The sequence below is a fragment of the Gossypium hirsutum genome, chromosome A06 (genome assembly GCF_007990345.1).
Source record: "Gossypium hirsutum isolate 1008001.06 chromosome A06, Gossypium_hirsutum_v2.1, whole genome shotgun sequence".
Lineage (NCBI taxonomy): Eukaryota > Viridiplantae > Streptophyta > Magnoliopsida > Malvales > Malvaceae > Gossypium > Gossypium hirsutum.
Window position 1 is genome coordinate 120,604,297 of NC_053429.1, and position 21,765 is coordinate 120,626,061.

The following is a 21,765-nucleotide window of genomic DNA, read 5'->3' on the forward strand; positions in this document are numbered from 1 at the left end:
GAATTTTTGTTAAATTATAAGCTTAGGATGATGAATAATGAAAACCTATGTGATATATCATGAAATTATTAAGGTTTTGGTAGCTAACCATTATTGATTTCATGAAATTTTAGAGAGAGGACAATGTTGGATATAGTGCCCTAAGTGTAGTATATTCATTTTATATAATTGTAGTTTTCAAGCAAATTGGTTTGATAAAAATATTTATTATTAACCATCGATTTATTGGCAAATTAATTAAGTTAAGAAATAACATGAGAATAACGAAAAGAAAGATAGAGTGTTTCATTTTTATCATCCTCTACTGTTTATGAAGAAAGAAAGAATAGATATAAGTCTTTAAGCTTTTTCTTTCATGTCATGTGCTAATCAACAAAGAAGTAAGAAATTTTTCATTGAATTTTTGTTAAATTATAAGCTTAGGATGATGAATAATGAAAACCTATGTGATATATCATGAAATTATTAAGGTTTTGGTAGCTAACCATTATTGATTTCATGAAATTTTAGAGAGAGGACAATGTTGGATATAGTGCCCTAAGTGTAGTATATTCATTTTATATAATTGTAGTTTTCAAGCAAATTGGTTTGATAAAAATATTTATTATTAACCATCGATTTATTGGCAAATTAATTAAGTTAAGAAATAACATGAGAATAACGAAAAGAAAGATAGAGTGTTTCATTTTTATCATCCTCTACTGTTTATGAAGAAAGAAAGAATAGATATAAGTCTTTAAGCTTTTTCTTTCATGTCATGTGCTAATCAACAAAGAAGTAAGAAATTTTTCATTGAATTTTTGTTAAATTATAAGCTTAGGATGATGAATAATGAAAACCTATGTGATATATCATGAAATTATTAAGGTTTTGGTAGCTAACCATTATTGATTTCATGAAATTTTAGAGAGAGGACAATGTTGGATATAGTGCCCTAAGTGTAGTATATTCATTTTATATAATTGTAGTTTTCAAGCAAATTGGTTTGATAAAAATATTTATTAATTACATTAATATTCTTTGTACATTATCCTCGATGTTTTTAAACGCAAAGCAAAGTGGAAACAAATATTGGCTTACTAGTTATCTAAGGTTTAACTAATACTAAGCAGTATTACTTGGAAGGATCGTAATACTGAAAGACAACTTGTATTAATAAATAAACCTAAGCATGTCCTTAGTCAACCAGAAATGAAGAAACTAATTGAAAGACTAATATGTCATCTATCAAGTCTAATTGAGGAGATGTTTTGTCTTAAGCATCAGAGTGGATGACCTTCAGAAGAAAGAGACATAGATGTGACTGACTGGACTGATAGTATATCGGATAAGACCCAAGTAGAATAGATCCTATATTCATTTATAGATTTATTCACTTGTGATGTTCACAGTGTGGCTTACCTTAATATTGAGTGGATGATGAACTATGTATGTGTAACTTGTATACTTTGATGTAAGTAAAGGCCCTAGTTCAAATAGATAAGGAACCGAAAGTTGGTGGGTTAGGTATACAACTTCTGTAGTATGTAACACTATTCACAATAGTAGAATTCATAGCCCAACTAATGGGTAAATGATATCACTACAGCAAAATAAGCTTTTAGCGGCGTTTTTAGTGGCGTTGGATCAAAAGCACGCAAAGGTTGAACTTTTAACAGTGTTTGTATTGAAAAACGCTACAAATATATACCATTAGTGGTGCTAACCAAAAAATGCAGTAATAAGTCGTTCTAAAGTGGCGTTTGTGGACATAGCGCTACAAATAGTATATATTTAGCAGCGTTTTATGCTACGCACCGTAAAGGTACACAGAATGGGAGCAGCGTTAGCGGTGTTTTTCCAATAAATGCCGTAAAAGGTTAAAAATGATAGCTGCATTTTTTTCATAAACGCTGCTAAAGGTAAAGTAATAGTGGTGTTTTGCCCATAAATGCTGTGAATTTTTTTTAATTTTTATTAAAATGGCGCTGTTTTGATAGCTGACCCCCTAACCCTTATTCCCCCAAATCGTTTTCCACTAAATCCCTAACTTAGTTTTTTCCCCCATCCATCTACTGCTAGTAGTCTGTCCAGTCATCCGTCTGCTACATCGCCATCGATAGTGCATTTACCATCAATCTCCATCTCCTTCGTCCATTGCTGCTTGACAATCCTCTATTCATCTGACTCTTGTTTCGAAGCTTGACAAGATCATAAATTATTTGGATTTATTTAGATTTGTCTGGTTATGTTTATAATTTGCCTAGTGGGAGTCATAAATTATTTGGATTTATGTAGTTTAATAGCATATAGGAGTTTCGCTTCCTCCTTAAATCTAGGTTCATGTATACTTGGAAATTGTGTTCGCATTCTAATAATTTCTGATTCAACAAGCCTTTGTCTTTTGCAGGTTTATTATGTCTATGGATTTATGCTGCTGGTGTTCCTGATTCTCATCATTGTAACTGTCTGTGTGACAATTGTGGGGACATATTTCTTGTTAAACGCTGAGAACTATCACTGGCAGTGGACATCATTTTTCTCTGCTGCCTCGACAATAGTGTATGTGTATTTGTACTCTGCATACTACTACTATGTGAAAACCGAGATGTCAGGCCTCTTCCAGACCAGTTTCTACTTCGGATACACTTTGATGTTTTTGTCTTGGTTTAGGAATCCTTTGCGGTGAGTTTTGAAATATATTATCCATCATATTTTTAGAAAAAAAGGTTATCTAGCCTTTTTTATGTTTTTTTTCCAAATCATATTTTCTCTCATGAAATTTTCAATGGAATATGAAGTATACCCTTAATCTATATAGCTATTTAGCGGTGTTTGTTTGAAACAGAGAGGAGTAGAGTTTGATGGCATCATTTGCTTCAGCTTCATGTGGGTTTTTGACGATTTCCTTTTCAATGTATAAGAGCTGTTGGTTATCTTGGTTCTAATTTGTTTGTAAAGAGGATCTACAGAAACATTAAATGTGACTAGAACTTTGCTAACGAATATTTGAACAAGCAGAGCTTCCACAAGCATTTTTAGTTGTCGAGGCAATAAACATGGAGAGGTAGCTTCTTCTCAGGTATGAGGAACCAAGCAAAGCCTCAAGATGAAACTGGAAGCCCTGAGATTTTTGTTCTGCCTTTGATTTTACTCATCTGTAATTGGAAGCCCTGATTTAGAATATAGAAAGGTAGCTAAAATATTAAACAACTATCATTTATTATACTTCTGTTATATTTTTTTCTTTGATCCCTTTGCATATAGATGTGTCCAATGTAAGAATTTATGGTTAAATTTCCTTTGGATTTGTTTTGTTTTTTCTTTCAGGGATAAGGAACTTAAATCAAGGAAATCGTTAAATGGGTGTGTTTGTTATTTTTTATATATAATTATAAGCATTGGATAAGGAACTTAAATCAAGGAAATCGTTAAATGGGTGTGTTTGTTATTTTTTTATATATAATTATATACATTCTTGAATATATTTTGTTATTTCAGTTATTAATTTAGATCATATTCATATTTCTTTAGTGACAGTATCATTTAGATTTGAAGTTTGTTGTTGGATTTGAAGTTACAAGAAAATATGTTGAAAATTCGGGTTTTATATGAATAAAATGGGTTGGTAAAATCTATTGATGTTAGTGGCACTTTCCCACAAACATCACTATAGAACATGATCTTTTACGGCGCTTCTAGCTACAAATGTCACAACATACTCGACTCTCTTGCGGCATTTTTTCACATATACGCCCAAATTTTAGCGGCACTATCTAAAGCGGCATTTTTTATGATGCTCAAAGCACTACTATAGGGCAAAAAAAATACCGCTAAAAACCTATTTTGCTCATTGGCATTACATAATAGATCAAACATAAATGAGGTCACGGGTTATTTGTTTTTGCGATAAATGACTTGATTACTATTTGATATTAATTTACTTTTCATGAAGGAAGATGTAATGGTTATCATGAGATAGAATATGATTATATTGGAAGAATAGATTTTTCCCAAAGAGATTAAAAATATCCTATGAGGGTAACACACTTATGATAAGGTCATTAGACGAGCACTTATCAAGTAGCTTTTATAATGACATGTAACTAGGGAGAGTCAGTTACGATGCTATGTGAAATGACTTCGTGACTAAATAAGTTTATAATTGATAGGCGAAAAGTTGAAACTTAGTTATAAATTATTTAAGCCATAATTATATATGTCTAATTGGTTTCTTTGTTAGTTTGTTGAAACCAGGAATTTTGAATTGCATGTAAAATCAAATGAACAAAAAGAGTGGAAATGATGAAGCTAGAGAAATAGGTTGCATTTACAAATGAATGTGTTTTTTCAATAAGTATATAAATGATTTGAAAATTAATTTAAGGTTTTCAAATTATTATTTAATTAATTATAATTAACTAATTGAAATTCAAAAAAATGAAATTAAATGAATTAGTCATTATGAATTTGTTGAATATAGAAATTAAATATATTTCCTTATAAATTCTTTTATGGTAAAATTGTCATTTCTTTAACAGAATTAGAATTGTATTGAGAAAATATTTAATTGAAAATTTAATTTAGTTAATTTGATTAATTTAATTAATTAATTAATATTTATTTTAGAAAATAGAAATAAAATATTGGGCTGGATTAAATTATAATGTGTCGGGTCGAAAACCCAAGAAGCATATATAATTAGACTCAGTATATGGGAGGCCCAATCCCCCTCATATGATAAGTGAAGGGCGGCAACCCTAGTAATATTTACTAGGGTGTGTTGCCCATCATTTTCCTAATTAAACTAGAGAAGTGTTTTGTATTAAATAAATATTATTTGTGTTCTTTTTATTCAACCAAGATTTCTCTATCTCTTCCTATGAATAGATGGGACTGGTAGAGTTATTTACACACACAAGTTTTATATATTGTTATTATGCCAGAAAGTAGTAGGAATTTATTTTCTTAGAATAAATTTTATTTTCTGGGAATTACAATTTTTACAGGTTTCTATTGAGAGAATTACTTTCCTATTGAAAGTAATAAAATTGTTTCTTATTTTGTGTTTGGTTTGTGTTTATTTTGTGTTTGGTTTGTGTTGCTCGAGCTCACACTCGGTGCAATTCGAGGTATAAGAATGGCGGAGAAGATTATTTCGTTGAAAGTTAAGAACTACTCAAATTAGCCTTGCACAAAGCACGGGTATTTTTCGGGAAAAAGTTTATTGTTATAAATATTACTATCCAGCTCGATTTAAAAAAAAATTAAACTTCCGCTATAATTGAAAATCATTTTCTTAACTAGATTTTTCCAACATATAGTTGAACTTTGAATGAAGACTTTGTTTTTAGTTAACTTGAAGTCCCTAAAATGTAATTACAAAATTAGATTTAGATTCGATCGAGTAAATTGTAAAATACAAGAATTTCAAATATTAGGATTATAAGGGACCTAATTGAAAATAATGAGTAATAGGTTTAATTTGAATGTTTATAAGTTAAAGATGATAATCTAATATTGTTTCTACACTCAATTAATTGAATAAGGCTAAATAAGAGACTGAGACGTTGAGGGACAACGGAAAGACGAGAATAGACAATGAGCAATAAATCTGGTTTATGCTAGCATAAAATATTTTCAATTTATAAAATTATTAAGTATTATAGCTTTTGGATATAATGGTGTTAATGTCGATATTGATTATGCCATATGCTTGTTAAATATGTATTTAAATGTTAAGTATCAAGTAGGTAATTGAATATGTATGAATATTCTTATGATACTATGTGGAATAGTATATGAATAACAATGTGCAAATTGTAGCCGAATTGTATTAGTATAATTAAAAAAGCATGAATGTAACATATATACATTACTCGATATTTCTCTAAAGAACTAGTGTCCGTGAGATCGTATTGATAGTTCCCTAGAGCATTGGGTGTTCGTGGGAACGTGTCACTTGCTCCTAAGCACTAGGTGTTCGTGAGCGTATATTAATAAGTTCTTTAAAGCACTAGGTGTGTGAGAATGTATTACTAGCTTCAAAACACAGGTGTTCGTAAGCATATATCGAACTAAAGAGCATTGGGTATCCATGAGAATGTATCGTTAGCTCCAAAGCACTGGATGTCCATGAGTGCATACCGATGTATTAGCCGGAGTACTAAGTGTCCATAAGAACATAACACTAGCTCCAGAGCCCTTTGGGTCCATGAGCATATATTGATATAATGATCTATATACCAGTCCGTTCGTTCGGAATTAGTTAATAAAGGCCACAAGTATAGAATTGTCAATCGGTTGATCGATCTATGGTAAGCTGATAACCTTACTATGAAAGTGAATAATTATAAAGGGATGTACTGTTGATTAGTCTTGAATATAATGACTAAATTGAATAATATAGTAATGGAACATAGTACGACATAGAAATTATTACAAGGAAATGAAGAGATTGACTCTGGTTTACTCTATGGCTCAAATGAAATGAAGTTGAAATATGAGCAATGTTATGAAAGGTATTAAGTTAGTTGATATATGATTGGCTGAGATGCAAAGTCTTGAGGGTGCATCGATATGCTTATGTACAAAACAAGAATCAAGTTATAATACTTATATGAAAGCTTAAGGAAATGATGTCATGAGATATTGGTTCCATTGTAAACTCGATAATATGATATACTTTTATGGATTAGAAGCATGTTTAATTATTATTATGTTTTGCTTTGATATTCAAATTATGTTAGCACCATTGAGTTCTCTATACTCAACGTATGGATGTGTTTGTTTTTGTACGCAGGTGACAGACAAGTATTTGATAGTTAGAAGCAACTCGTAAAGTATCCAAGATTCAGTGGCTCAGTTCAAACCAAGTTTGTGATCTTTTGCTTGTAAATGGTTAAAGCCATATACCAAAGTTGAGTCACATGATCAAATGTCATTTTTAGGTCTTTTGATATGCTATGCTATGGTACTTGTTCAACATTTGAGTGCCATAAAGTTAAATTTCACTATCTAATTTTGATTATTATATGTATGTTTTAGCTTGCCTTATTATCTTATCTTTCTAACTAGATGATGACATGATGCATTGGATGCCATGTTTGTAAGCAATTTGAATGTGTTTTCACATGTTAAATGTGTGTGTATTGGCATGGTATGGTATTGGTATAACTTAAGTGACATTAGACATCATTTCCAAGCTTAAAATGTTGCATTATGGACAATTTGGTATGCTGATCTCAAGACACTATGGTCATATCTCAAGATACTATGAACAAAAATGACCATTCCAAGCATTTTTGGGTAATGGTCTTGAGACATCAATTGCTAAGTCTCGAAACAAGTGCCCTTTAATCTCGAGACAGGTAAACACCAAAGTCAGGGGTCTAAAGCATGAAAAGACAGTCTCGAGACATCCACCTGAATTTTGTTAGTTGAGTTTGGATTCGAGTCGTGACTTTGAGTAGGACCCCATTTAACCCTAAGACCACTTAAATGAGATTGTTAGATATCAGTAATGCATGATCATATTTGAAATTGAAAATGGTTTGAATTATGCCATGTTTATATGCTTAATTATTTTGTAAATGATTCAAGTTAGTTTGAGTTGCTTTGACAATATAATGTGATGTCCCATATCTGAATCCGGCGATTGGATCGAGTGAGGATTGTCACAACCACAATTTGCGCAATTAAAACTAGAGTCAGTGTTACAATACATGACAAAATTCATAGCCAAAATAGACTCAAATATTTATTATTAAAAAAATCAAAATATGCTATAAACCTAATTAAAATTGATTAACTATAAAGCTTATATATAGTTTAGTGAAATTACTTATATTATTAAATAGTGATACAAATTTCACAAATATACTCTTAATATTTATTCATTTTATCACTTTAGTTTTGTTGGGATCATTTTGTCTATTAACTTTCAAATTTTAATCAAAATATTTTTTTGCGAAAATACTAATTAATATGTAAGAATTTTAAAGACATTAACATGGCAACCTGCACAATCTATACATACTTCATTATTGACATTAATATTTTTTAAAAATATTTTAATAAATTTTTTTAAAAGTTATTTATTTTTCTTTTTTGAATATTTATGAAGTACACCTAAACTTTTAGGTAAGTTGTTACATCTGTGTTATTACAATTTTAATGTTTTAGTCAATTTTTTTATCTAAGAAAAACAGTTTGACTAAATTTTGAAGGTTAAGAGTCAAAGTAATCCTTTTTAAAAAAAGACTTAAGTTTTAAATAATAAAAAGAAGAAATATTAGAGTTAAATTTGTTATTATATTAATTTAAAAAAAAATAGTAAGATATCCTGATAAGCATGAAATGAATGATTATAGAGCTCCATAATTGGATGAAAGGAGTTACCACAACAGCTGGAATTGATAAGTATTCATAAAATAAAATAAAATTTAGCAAAGGTTGACTTAATTAGGGGTAATGCTTCCATTTTTAAACAAAGGTTAGAAATTTCAAGCCCAACATCTGCAGGTATCCTCAAACTGAAGCCTCTCTTTTGTAATTAAAAAAACAAAAACAAAAACAAATTAAGGAATCTTAGGTCGGTTGTTTTTGTCTTAATTTTTTTTTTATTTCATCATCTAAATCTGAAATACTTGAAGTATAGGGAGAGGGATGGATTTTATTGCATATTATATTGAAAAGAATAAAGGTTAAATTCCGTTATTAGCAGTAATATTTGTAGATTTAGTTTTTACATTCAAATTTAGTTATTAGTCTTATGTTATTCATAAATTGTGAGTTTAATTTTTGTTCTCCGAGTTGATTATTTTTAGTCTCTTTTTTTTTATCTCAAACAGTAATCATTAAATTTATTAAGTAAAATTATGTGACTTTAATAAATATTATGTGAAAATAGTATATTGACGTAACATTATATACATATGAATATATATTTATCACATAAAATTTTAAAAATAAAATATTTTAACAAATTAAGTTGAAACTAAAAATACAACATTATAAGCAAAATTAATAAACTGAAGTACTAAATTCGTAACTCATTAATGGAAATTTCATATTTTTATCCAAAAATCTATTTAATTATGTGTCAAACATAAAGTTGAAGAGGAAAGCAAATATATATATATAAAAACAAAGTTCAAGAGACACTCGTTAGGAGGTTAAATTTCTTGTACCCCCCACGTGAAGAAGCTTGATGAAGTGAGATCTAGCATGGCACGTGGAAACTACATCAACTTATATTATTTTTCTAATAATGTGGATTATTAGCAATTTAATTATAGATTTTTATACATTTTTTTAGAATTAAGGTATCTTTTTAAGTTTGTTTTATGATACATAGAGGTAATTTTTTTTTAAGATTTATAGATGTATAACATAGAAGATTTAAACTCAAATCATCCATTTAAGAGTGCAATATATACATTTTTAATCCACCCTTAATTCTTCAAACCTCTAATTAATTATAGGAAGATGTATTTAAATTTAGTTGAAACCCATAACTTGCAAAAATTATAGAATTTTCAATATAGTCTCTCGTGAGAAAGGATTGTATGAAATTATGATTTCACGTCATCTCTATCCATTTTTAATAGGAAAACAACAAATCAGATTTTTTTTCCTGGTATTCAGCATTTTTAGTTGGATATAAATTTTTTCAGGAGAAAAAAGCTGAATCTCAAGAGGAAAAATTTGATTCGTCATTCTCTTATTCGAAAGAGATAAGGATGACGTGGAATCATAATTTCATACAATCATTTCTTAATAATATTAATATAATTAGTATTGAAATTTAGATATAGAAGTTGATTTCACAATTCACATTTTAAGATTAAATCATAGAGATTATCTGTTTATGATGTATGTAGGAGAGTGATTTATTTTTATGGTGTGAGTTGTATAAAAAACATGTTATTAGTATTAAAACTTTTATAATAAAAGAGATGGAAAGAAAACCCTAGTTTTACTTCACTTCTCACATGCTAGAGTTGACCTTATCAACTTCTTCTTTTTTAAGTCTTTTATTTGTTGTCTTAGCACATACTCGTGTCTATACTCTCTGTCTTTACATGTCATTTTAATACTTAAAAATCCCGAACAAACATGAAGAAATTAGGTTCCACTTTTCGGCTAGAAAAATCCAGGAAAGAAAATTAATTAATAAATTTATAAAATTTAATATTTTTAGACTCAGAGTTAAGAGCTTACCAGGATCCAACCCAAAAAAGAACCATTTGTGGGAGAGACAAAAAAAGAAAAGAAATGGAGATTTTATTATTAAGAAACCATGTCTCCAAAGATGGTCTCTCTCTTGACAGAATATTGATCATGAATTACATTGGTAGTAGAATTAATGAACTGATGATGATTGTGGAGGAGAAAGGGTTTGTCATAATGGAGTTGGTCGTCTAACAAATGAGAGGCCGTGGCACCGCCGTGTGCGGTGGTTGGAGTGGGGTTGGGAAGTTGTTGAAGCATGGGGTCTTGGACTTGGTGTTGCATCTGGATGCAAAGTATCTCAGCTTGAGCCACAGCGAGCTGCATTTGAAGCTCAGAAACCTGGTTCTGCAAGAAAGATATGGCCCCTACACATCCATAAACTGGATCTCTCACCCTTGCGTTCGCTTCATACACCAAACTGCTCACTGCATCCGCCCTTTGCTGCACTGGTAGCTCCTGCTTATATACATATACATACATATATTTAAACAACAAAGATATATAAAATCTGGTGATAGTGATATGTAGGTGATATAGGATGAACCTGAAGCATTTTGCTGACATTGCTAGCACCAAAAACCTTGTGTACAATGGAAAACTTGTGAGGATCATCGGAAGGGAAGTAAGGGGCAAAGATACAGCCCTTAGCACAGCGGCGACGAAGCAACTTGCAGGAAGCGCATGGTGAATTTCCACCCATCTTTGGGAACTAAAAAAAAAGGGGGGGTTTCAAAAATGGTGATTTATGAAGAAATTACGGTGAAAAAGAAATTAAGCTAAGGAAACAAGTGATTTGATAGCTTGAAGAAAGGGTGTGTGAATAAAGGCACAGGCTTACATTAATTTAGAGGGCATGCATATTTATAATAGCCGAAGAACATGTGTGCCCCAAGTGTGCAATTGCTCAACAATGGTAATTTTGTCTTCACTCTTTATTTATATTAATAAACTCAATTTAATAAACATATGGGTAAACTACAGTCAAGATCACTAAACTACATATAGGTTTATATTTTGGTCATGCAACTTCAAAAAGTTACGAAATGGTCACTAAACTATTCAAAGTTTTCATTTAAGTCATTGAACTATTCGAAAATTTTTATTTAATTAAGTCACTAGCTATTAAGTTTTTTTATTTATTTATTTAAGCCTTTCGAATAATTCAGTAACCATTTTATAATTTTTTAAAGTTAAGTGACTAAAACATAAACTTATTAATAATTTAATAACTTTAGATATAATTTATTCAAAAAATTTGATTTTACAAACAATGTTGAAAACAGTAATTCTCAACTTTTTTTTGTTGATAACTAGGATTAGTCGAGATGAGTTCATATGAGTCCAAAGTAGAACCATAGGGTAAATAAAAACACATGAATTCAAAAAAAAAAAGAAATTGACATTGGAGCAATGGAAGGAGAGAGAAAGTTTGAAAAATGAGGTGAAAGGTAAAATATCCCAGTCTCCTAAAATATAGTAATGGAGACAAGTTTTGATCAAATCCCACTACAAATGATTCAGGCTTCCACTATTCACCCGGCATGACTTCTACTGAAGTTTGAATAAAATAAAATTTTAATTTGCAAGTCTCAATTATATATGATATTTATTGTGATTTTAAATTTTGCTTTTATGATTAAGATTGGGTGGACGATTAAATGTAGTGTAGTACGTTTAGTTTACTTTTTGTTTCATCTTATAGTATCGTTACAATATCTAATCTCACACCATAACTATTTTTACACTAACCGTAGGTAAACTCATCGTCCATCCAAATCTACACTTAATCTATTTATATTATAAATGATTTATTCATATTATTGTTATTTTTAAATTATTATTTTATTTAATATTTAGTAATTATTATATTTATATATTTATATATTTCTTTTGCTAAATTTCTAAAGACATTTACATTAATATACTTAATTCATGTATACAAGGAAAGTTTTTACTGCACTGCTAGAGTTTTTAGATTTAAGTAGAGTTAGGAGTTGACAAATGTCTTATGGGGTATAATAAAATATTAAAAAATATTTAAGAAAAAGAGAAATGATCAACTTTTATGTTTGCTTTTGGAATTAAAAAAGCACACTCCTAATGTACCAAATACTAACTTTACATTATATAATATATAAAATAAATTTTACGTATTATAAAGTTCAAAACTGGCTACACTATCGAGTTTTGAATATTAGATTCGAACTAAATTCATATTTTAAGCAGGCCTAATGTTTTTATCCAAATACATTTTTCGAACTTAATATTCCCGAACAAGTCTAAATATCAATACCTACTATCATTTTTTTTCTTTCTACAATAATCTTTTGAGAAAATATTCGATATGTTGCCAGTGAAGTTTTTAGACTTCACAAGCAGGGTTAAGGGTGTCCTATAAGAGTAAAGTAAAAGGGTGAGTATTTGGTTAACTGAAAGTGTATTTTTTTTTTCATAAACAACCTTAAAATTTTGACATGTGTCTCATTCTTTTTTAATATTTTATCATATCCCTATAAAACACTTGTATAATAATTACTCATCCTAATTTTTAATATAAAAATAGAGTGAAAGTGTGAAGGAAATAAAATATGTATATTTTTTAAGCATCAGCATACATAATGTAGCAAAAAGAAAATACAAGAGGCGCCCACCCAACTCCATCGGGCCCAAAACTGAGAGTAAAAACACAACGGTAACGGTTGACCGCCGCCCAAGCGTTCGTGTGTGATAGTTGCCTCGTCTATAAATAATCAATAGGGTTGCCCTCCACGTTCTTCGTTCATTTTCTTAGAGTTTCGTTTTTTTTTTCCCTCTTTGTATTTTTTATTAAAATATGACACACTCATAAGTGAAAATTTGTATATTAAATTTATAAAAATTGACATGAGAACCGAATATTTTTTGAATGGTAAAGTTGAAATTCTCATTTATTTTTATAGATTTACCAAAATTAAAAAGATATAAATACTCCTAAATAATATATGTTTAGTAATTTTACAATTAAGTTGGGATCCAGTTGATGAGTGACACCAACTTAATTAAAGTCTTAGTATACAGTATAAATAAAAGACATAAATATCTTCAAAAATAGTATTTGTTTCCTTGTAAAAGAAACGAATCTTTTAATAATTTTACAACTGAGTTAGAACTTAGTTGATTAGTGATACCAACTCAATCAAAATATTATTCAGTCTTAATATCTTAATAATAATATAAATAGATGGAAAATAACATAAATACACTAAAACTCCATTTGAATAGCCTTTCATTACTTCAAACCTTCCTATAGAATTTCAAGATTTCTTAACAATTATTCAACTCAAAAGTGGTAAAAAGAAGATATATTTTTTTGTACTGAAAAGTTTTTTTTTTTAATCCTATTCTAAATATAAATATCTTGACTTTGTCTACTGAAACAGATTGAAACAGTTTATAGTGAGTACTTTATTAGATATATAAAAATAATTTATCTATGTATGTATGTATGTATTGGATGAAGTAATGCCTCAACGTGCGTGCATGGCACTATAGGGGCTCATAATGGGGCGGGTTAGGGCATTAGGGTTGGAAATAACAATAACAATAATGATGTGTAGATAAACATAGCATATTAGAGGGTCAAGTCAAGGCCTCCTCATCACCATGCAAGTTGCACAAAAACAATAGAAAAATATAAAAACCCTAAAAGCAGCACCATGGGGGGTGGTGACCCTTGAGAGAGGTGTGAGCCGAGCCTCTCTACGTGAATGTTTGTTACTTTGTTAGCCTCACAAACATTCACGTGAACACTAGCCTAAAACAAGGTTCCACCTCTCTCTCTCTCCATCCATTCTATCATTATATTTTAATGCGTAAACTATAATAAAAATAATGTAATTGTGATTTTTTTTGTCATCTAATTATTCAATTTGTCTTTTTGGTTACTAACTGATTAACATAAAAATAAAAATACTTAAAAAATTTAATATAGTTGAGTGATCAAAAAATACAAAACTGAATAATTAAGTGACTATTTTGTAACTTTTCGTAAGTTAATAACTACCAATATAGTTTATCCTAATTTAATATTATAATAATATACTACATAAAATATTATATACGCATAGTTTAGAGTTTTGACCCCAAAACTTTTATTAGATCAACCACCAGTCAATAACAGAACTAGTGTGTATAAAATATGTATACATGTTACAAATGGACTATACAAATATTGTGTGATTAGCATACTCATGTATATCATTCTTCAATCAGTTTCTTTATGAAAACATGTATATTTTTTTATTAATTTAGGATAATTAAAGCATTATTTGTTATGGGCAAACTATAATTATCTCCTAAAAGTGATCATATTTAGAAATAAGTAAATTAGGATCCTAATAAAAAGTTCATCCACACCTCTCCATGCAAGTAAGACATGTGCACACTTTTTTTTCTTTATAAATAAATTTCATGACTTTTGTTGTGCTGCTAAACACTTCCTTTTTTTTCTTATTTATTCGTTCAATCAATAATAAATAAGATTGTACTGTAATTTAAAATATATTTTTCAGAATCAACAAATGGTTGGAAAAAGTAGAAGTATACTTTTTTTTTTCTAGGTATTTAAATTAAGTTTGAATCTCGAAGTCGTTATTGTTGAGAAGGTTTTACTTGAATATCACCCTCGACCTGAATAGAACTAGACTCAAACGGTAAAACTAATGAACATACTTGTGACTATATAAAAAAGATAAAATAGATTCTTTAAAAAATTAAAAAAAAATATTCCCAAAGATCTATCTCAATACTACATGGTTTCACTCTGCAAAAACATCGAATCTTTCTCTTGAAGGTCATTGAGCCTTTCGATACAATCAAATAAAAAACCCCAAGAGTGTCATTTCCTAAAACCCTTGTCAATAAAAAAAAATATGAGTTCAAATATGCTAAAATACATTATTCTCCTATTTATGAGTTAGGAAGGAGTTACGGGTAATACTAAACATTTTATCAAAAAGAGTGAATATATTTTTAATATTGAGAACTATTTAAAAATAAATAAATTGGTTTTGGCTTTTTTATTTAATTATCAAGAAAATTCCAAGCTTTTAATGATGCCTTTCTCAAATGATTTGGATAATTATGGTTCATATTTTCCAATCAATGATCTCTTGGAGACCCAATCCCGTGAGCCAAGTCTTCTTCAGTCGTTATCAATGGATGGTGGTCGACTTATTTTGTTGCCAAATGCAATCGGTTCCGATTGGGTAATTGGACTCGTGGGGTATGGTTGAGTCATGCTGACCGAGTCATTGAGCCTGTGAAATTTTAAGTTTTCTTAATTTACAATAATACAAATCATTCATCAATCGTTATCATCTAAAAGGAACTAGAAAAATGATGATTGAAATATTATTACAGCCCATTGTTTTATATAATTGGAAAACCAGATATTGAATTAAGTCCATTCCATATATTCAAATTTAGTCACTTAATTAAACACCTAGAGTTAATCAGAGTTGAGTCAGACTCAATCCTGGAGCGACCGTGGGAAAGTCTTTCTTTCTTTGGATTTCATTGTGGGATTGCCTGTACAAAATTCAAATTTGACTCATTAATTCCATCTTTAATTTATATTTTTTAAAAGAAAACAGACCAAGACAAATTAACTACACTAGAATTTTTTGAACAAGACTGTCACTTACTTTAACTCTGAAAGAGATTACTAGTACCTCCTTTAGAATTTCCTCGAACACCCTTAAATCCTATCTTGTATCAAAGACTATTTTAACTATACAATTAGCAATTTTATTTCAATAACTGTCAACATCTAATTTAATTTTGTGTCAATAATGTAAAGTAGTAATGATTAAAGTCTTTTTGGTATTTTAGTAATCATTATTGGTATAATCCTTTTTAATGTTTAAATTTAACTATCATTTTATATTTTTTTATTAATTTAAATTTTTTAGTTAAATTTAATCATTAATCTTTTAAAAATAATTAAATTAACTTTTTTAAAATGGAAATGTCAATTTAAACATTATTTTATTATAATGATATTTGGCATGGCAACTCATGTGACAGTCTATATATACTTCATACTAATATGACACTATTTTATTTTATATGTCACGATAACAAATAATTTAAAAATTATAAAAATATGAAATATACGTGGATTGTCATACAAACTCTCAAATTTTAAAATTTAATATTTTAATCAATATTTCGTTAAAAAATCAATAATTCGAATCTTTCAAAAATTTAATGGAAAATTTTAAATTTTTAAAAAAACTAAAGACTAAATTTAACTTAAAAGTTAAATAATGATGAAATTAATAAAATATAAATATTAATTCCTGGAAAATTATAATTACTTCTATATCAATAATGAAGATATAATAGAACACAACCTCCCACAAAGAAATTAATGAGATCCTGACATGAAATTTTTAGTGTTTATTTATTAATTTAAAATTGAAACCTAATTCGAGAGAGATTAATATTGAAATTTGTAGCCTTGTAGGAACCCTAAGTCGTATCAGTATTCTAAATTTATCATCAGTACTCTTGCATTTAATGAACCCATCACATGATTCCAGACTTCTTTTCATGTCTTCAATAATAAAATAAAATAATCAAATTAAGGTAAGCTCGTTTAATATTTTTGTTCGGAAATTTTTTTCATATTTTAACAATACGTGAAATGATATCAAACTTTATTTTTGGATACTGTGCAATTTTTTAGGAAAATAATATAATTGGGAACCAAAAGAAACAGACATCTTCAGCATCTAAGATAGAGCTCCGATGCATGTGTGAATTAAATGAGCTTCGTAAACAATGAATTTGATTCATTTTCGAGAATCATTTCTTCTTCTTCTTCTTTTTTTTTAAATTTTCTGTAATGATTCGGTCGTAATTAAAGTTGATTGTCTTTCAACATTGGTAATCCCACTGTTGGGGATGGTGTTTTGTGTAATGTTCATCTCTTCCCAACCCCTTTGTTATTTCTTTTTCCTTTTGCCTTTTCTTCATTCAGGTCATTTTTATATACACTCTCACAATTCAGGCTAGGAAAAATTTATCCGGAAAGAAGGGCAAAGTCAAAACAATTGTTTAGAGGGTTAAAGTATAATTTTTATCTTTATTAATTTAAAATTTTTAAAAAGTTTAGAGGATTTAAATGGTAATTTTTTATTTTAGTGGGTCAGGGTCCATACCAACTCCTTTAGAATCACCTCTGTCCTGAAACATCGTAAAAAGTTAATAACATAAAATGTGTTATAGAAAATAAAGTTATACATTATGTTGGGTGTATAAAATAAACCCTAATCCTAAATTTTAAACCTTAAATTCAGATGATACTGAGAGTCATTAAAGATGGTGATTGATCTAGGTTAGAAAGGTGCTTGAGTGTAAGCTATGGAGTTGATCATGGGTCTTGTTCTCTTATTGCCAAGCTATGGAGTTGATCGTAGGTCTTGTTCTCTTATTGCCCATTGCCTTGGTGATGAAAAGGGTATTTATAGAGAGAGGTTGACTTCGTATGGGTCTTAGTAATCAAACTCAGTGGCAAATGTAAAGTTATGAACATTATTAGAGTTGATATGAGGGGACTATATGAGATAATCAAACGAACATTGCGAGGTCTAATTAAGAAAGTGATGGATTGATGTGTGTTAACAGGAGCTCTTCGTCATTTATCTTTTGAAAATCACGTTTGCCTACCTTATGTGACGTACTACTTTGGCAAGGCAAGGTTGAGATGAGAGATATTCTCCTAGTGAGTTTACTAGATCAAGCTTCACCATGTTGTCCCTTTTAAGTATAGTTGTTGGGTGATTCAACAAGAGTGGTAAGGCAAGGGTATAACAATTACACCACGTTTGATTTAGATGAATGGAATAAAGTTGTAATGGAATGGAGATGTAATCAGTAATTCAATTGTTTAGTTCAAAGAAATAAAATAGAGCTATAATAATATTCGTGTGTTTAGTTAAATGAAATAAATATTATAATAGCATAAGAAAAAAGGCTCAAATGACCAAAATACCATTAGTAGAATTTTTGTAGATAGATAATTATTGTTATTGTTATTAAATTTAATAAGATTATTATTAAATATAATTTAATAAAAATAAAAGTAAATATTTAATCATATTTTAATATAATTATTATATTAATTTTTTAATATAATTATTATTAAAATATGAACTAATAAAAATCATAATATATAATATTATTTTTTATATATAATCTACTTTATTAAACAAAAATTCATATCTTTGCAAATAATAATGTCTTCAATATTATACAAAAATTATATAATAGACTGTAGGAGCAAAAATAATTTAAAAAAACATTGTGAAAATTGCATGAAATTGCATTTACATGTGTTTTAAAAGCATCGATCGCAAGCATCAAATTGCAAAGAACTTGATGAGGTTTTAGTTTTACAACCATTCCAGTCTTGTTAAAAGTATAAGCATACCATTCACAAATACACAACCATTCTAGTAGCTACAACCAAACATATCATTCAATATCCAAAAATTTCCAAGTGAACATCTTGGGAATGCAGGAAGTGAGAACCCCAAATTCTTCCTGACATATTATTGCAGTTTTGTAGTTGCATGTATGTAGGAAAGAATGAAAAATAACAATAGACGACCATCTAAGTATTTACAAGCAAATGTCTATATATGTACAAATGATATATGTCACATACATCAATTCATGAGTTCCATTAAATAGTGAATTTATAAGATGAAATCAGACAAACAGAAAAACTGATGATCACATTCAAAAATACAAACCAGTAACAAACTCCTCTTACAGACATAGATCATATTCACCAAGTAAAACAGAGGCACCCTTCCTACGAGTTGGTAGGACCACAAATAGTAATTCCTCGTTAATGTGCTCTCTCCATAGAAAATATGTCCAACAAGAAAAAAAAAAAAAAAAAAACTCGAACCATAATACACTTATATGGAGACCACAGTTCAAAAAACCTTTAACCATTCATTTAAATTAGTTCAAGTGGAATACCCCACTTATGAAAACTTTCAGTCACAGTTCCATGAATACCTGACTCCACATCATGCTAGTTGTACTGCTTCCTTCACCTGAACATCAAGAAAGGCATTAGTTATTCGTCTCATTTTAGTTTTTTTTTTTTTTAAATAAAAGAAAAAATCCTGAGGGTAAGGGGAAATTCTTAAAAACAAAGCAACTTAAGGGGAGAATAATGCAATTCAAAGCCCTAATTTTTGGGTTTAGAAAAACATATCAGTACGATATTTACATTTTCATCTCAGATTAAACACAAAACAGAAAATAAAAAACACGTAAATAACAAACTTCCAAACAAATTATTGTGCCGTCCTGAACAATATTCCAATAGGAAATAAGCCACCATAAAATCACAACAAAGTAAAAGAGAGCAGGCACTAAATATGCTTCTAGGAAGTCAAATGAACCACGAGTGAAGTGGCAAAGGACTTGTGTTCAAGTCTTCAGTTGACACCCATCCTGAATTCGATCCATGGACAACCACTACCCCCTTCCCTTTATATAAAAAATGCTTCTAGAAAATGTACTTGTGAAGAAAAATGCAGAACAACATTTCATAAATACGTTTCCATCTATTTCCAGATTACTATAGCGAGAGAGTAAGTCAAGTCCGAGTTATGTTGCTTAGTAGAAATAATAGAATGCAATGAGGCTACAGAAGCAAGAACCAGAAATTACAAGCAAATGCAGTAATCAGGAGGAACAACAAGCAGTAAGTAATTAAGCCAAGTGGCCTATCAACCTGCAACCACTGGTATAGGGTTTAGACAATGCAAATCAAGCAACATAGAGATAGATTGGTTCAGTGCAGAATAGCATCAACAAAGACCACCAAATGTGAAGATATCCCAAATTTAATCCATATAGGGAATTTAGACTTTGATATACATCACAAAAGTTTGAAACCACCATCCTAAACTAGGTCAACAAAACATAGAACCATAAAAAGGGCACAGATGAACTAAATCTGAACTATAAAACATTAGGGAGGAACCAAAATCAAGAATTATTTCTCTCCTATAAACAAGAACCATAGAGAAGAAAAGCAAAAAAAAAAAAACAGAACAGAGCAAACCCCTAAACTGAACGCATAAACAAGACAGAGGCTGTCGAGAAGAACGGAGGAACTGGTGACTTCAATTGACTGACATGAAATAGCGGAGAACTGAAAGTGGCCGGAGGCGAAGAAAGCAAGAGAGGCTGGGTGAGAGGAGCTGTTGGGTTGAAGAAGGAGGGTTTTAGAAAGGTGAGGGGCAAAATTTGAAAATGGAAATAAAATCTTATTCCACCTTGGCTGAATTACCATTCAGTGGTGAGGGAAGGAAATGCCTATGCTGCCTTTTGCCGAAATAAGGCCTAGTCCATGCGGACCATAATAAGTCATTGTAATCAACCGAACATTAATTTAGTGGTGAGCCTACTGAATTCGGCTAGAATCCAGTCATAAACCCCCAATTAAACATGTAAAGAGTTTAAAACTCATAATTACTACCCTGATAATTATATCTGTGTATTGATTGCTTTTAGACACATGTTTGCCTTTGATTGATGTTTTTCAAAATACATTGTTTCTTTGTTACTGCCTTCGCTTAAAAGTGTTGCTTCAATTTCCCACCCAGGTAGTTATAAATACGGCTCTTTTGCGACTTTAAGGCCTTTGTCGTCATCGAAAACTTGCTTCTTCTTGTCTTTTTGTCCTCTCAATTTTTTCATTTTGTCTTACAAAATCATCGACGATCCTTCAAGATTGCAAAGAGAAATGCTTCAATGGAAAGTGAAAATCGGTTATGCATCACTACCACAGGGGAGATAACCATGTTGATGTACCGTGTCTCAAGCTGTATCATTATAAATATGAGTTCTTGTTTCCCTTAAGATCACACCAAATAAGTGAAGTTACAACCAATGGATGGGGCTTTTATCTCCCATTGCATCTATTTGAAGTGGGTTTTCATTTGCTCCATCATCCTTAGTTTTTAGAGATATTGCAATTGAAAAATATGACCCCTAAACAACTATAAAATGCTTCTTAACATATGTTATTATTGTATTTTTTAGATTATAAGGAACATTGAGAAGAATATTCTTCAATTAGCTTTAAAAATCTATTTACCCTTACTTGAAGGTTCTCTTGGAATAAGTCACTTCTGGTTGCAGGATAGTGTAATCTTGAGATGAACAAATTCCCCAAAAATGTTACCTTTTATCACCATAAATATATTATGGTAAAGAACAAGTTTGGAAGACTTTCCATTTCCCCTAAAGTAGATTTTTTTATTTGTAGGATTTTTCCTCTTCTATTCGATAAATACATTTCCAAGAATCAATTTCATCACCTAAGAACAGAGTAAGTGAAGTTTAACGAGTTGTAACCTCTAAATTAACTTTTGGTGGTTTTGTTTTAATAAGTCCATTGATGCAACCCCAAAATTGGTGGCTAGTTCTCTAAATAACTTAATTGTTATTTTAATCTATCAAATAACAAGTTAG

The 21,765-nt window shown here is 29.7% G+C and overlaps 1 protein-coding gene and 1 long non-coding RNA gene across 2 annotated transcripts; both read right to left on the reverse strand.

Annotated features, from left to right (window-relative positions):
- Positions 1-10,242: 10,242 nt before the first annotated feature.
- Positions 10,243-11,045, reverse strand: LOC121230721 (LOB domain-containing protein 12). The gene is made up of 2 exons (XM_041116033.1): positions 10,760-11,045; positions 10,243-10,671 (listed from the first exon to the last, which is right to left on the reverse strand). The coding sequence occupies exons 1-2, from the start codon at positions 10,913-10,915 to the stop codon at positions 10,273-10,275; spliced, it is 555 nt and encodes a 184-aa protein (XP_040971967.1). The 5' UTR covers positions 10,916-11,045; the 3' UTR covers positions 10,243-10,272.
- A 7,896-nt stretch (positions 11,046-18,941) lies between these two features.
- On the reverse strand, positions 18,942-20,803 carry LOC121230722 (uncharacterized). The gene is made up of 2 exons (XR_005928861.1): positions 20,351-20,803; positions 18,942-19,328 (listed from the first exon to the last, which is right to left on the reverse strand). It is a non-coding gene; the product is annotated as an uncharacterized lncRNA (long non-coding RNA).
- Positions 20,804-21,765: the final 962 nt, after the last annotated feature.

Bases quoted from the DNA above. Each gene is read 5' to 3' on its own strand.
- LOC121230721 (XM_041116033.1), bottom strand. From the start codon at position 10,915: ATGGGTGGAAATTCACCATGCGCTTCCTGCAAGTTGCTTCGTCGCCGC. The intron at 10,672-10,759 runs GTTCATCCTATA...GTATATAAGCAG, and splicing joins ATGTCAGCAAAATGCTTCAG to GAGCTACCAGTGCAGCAAAG.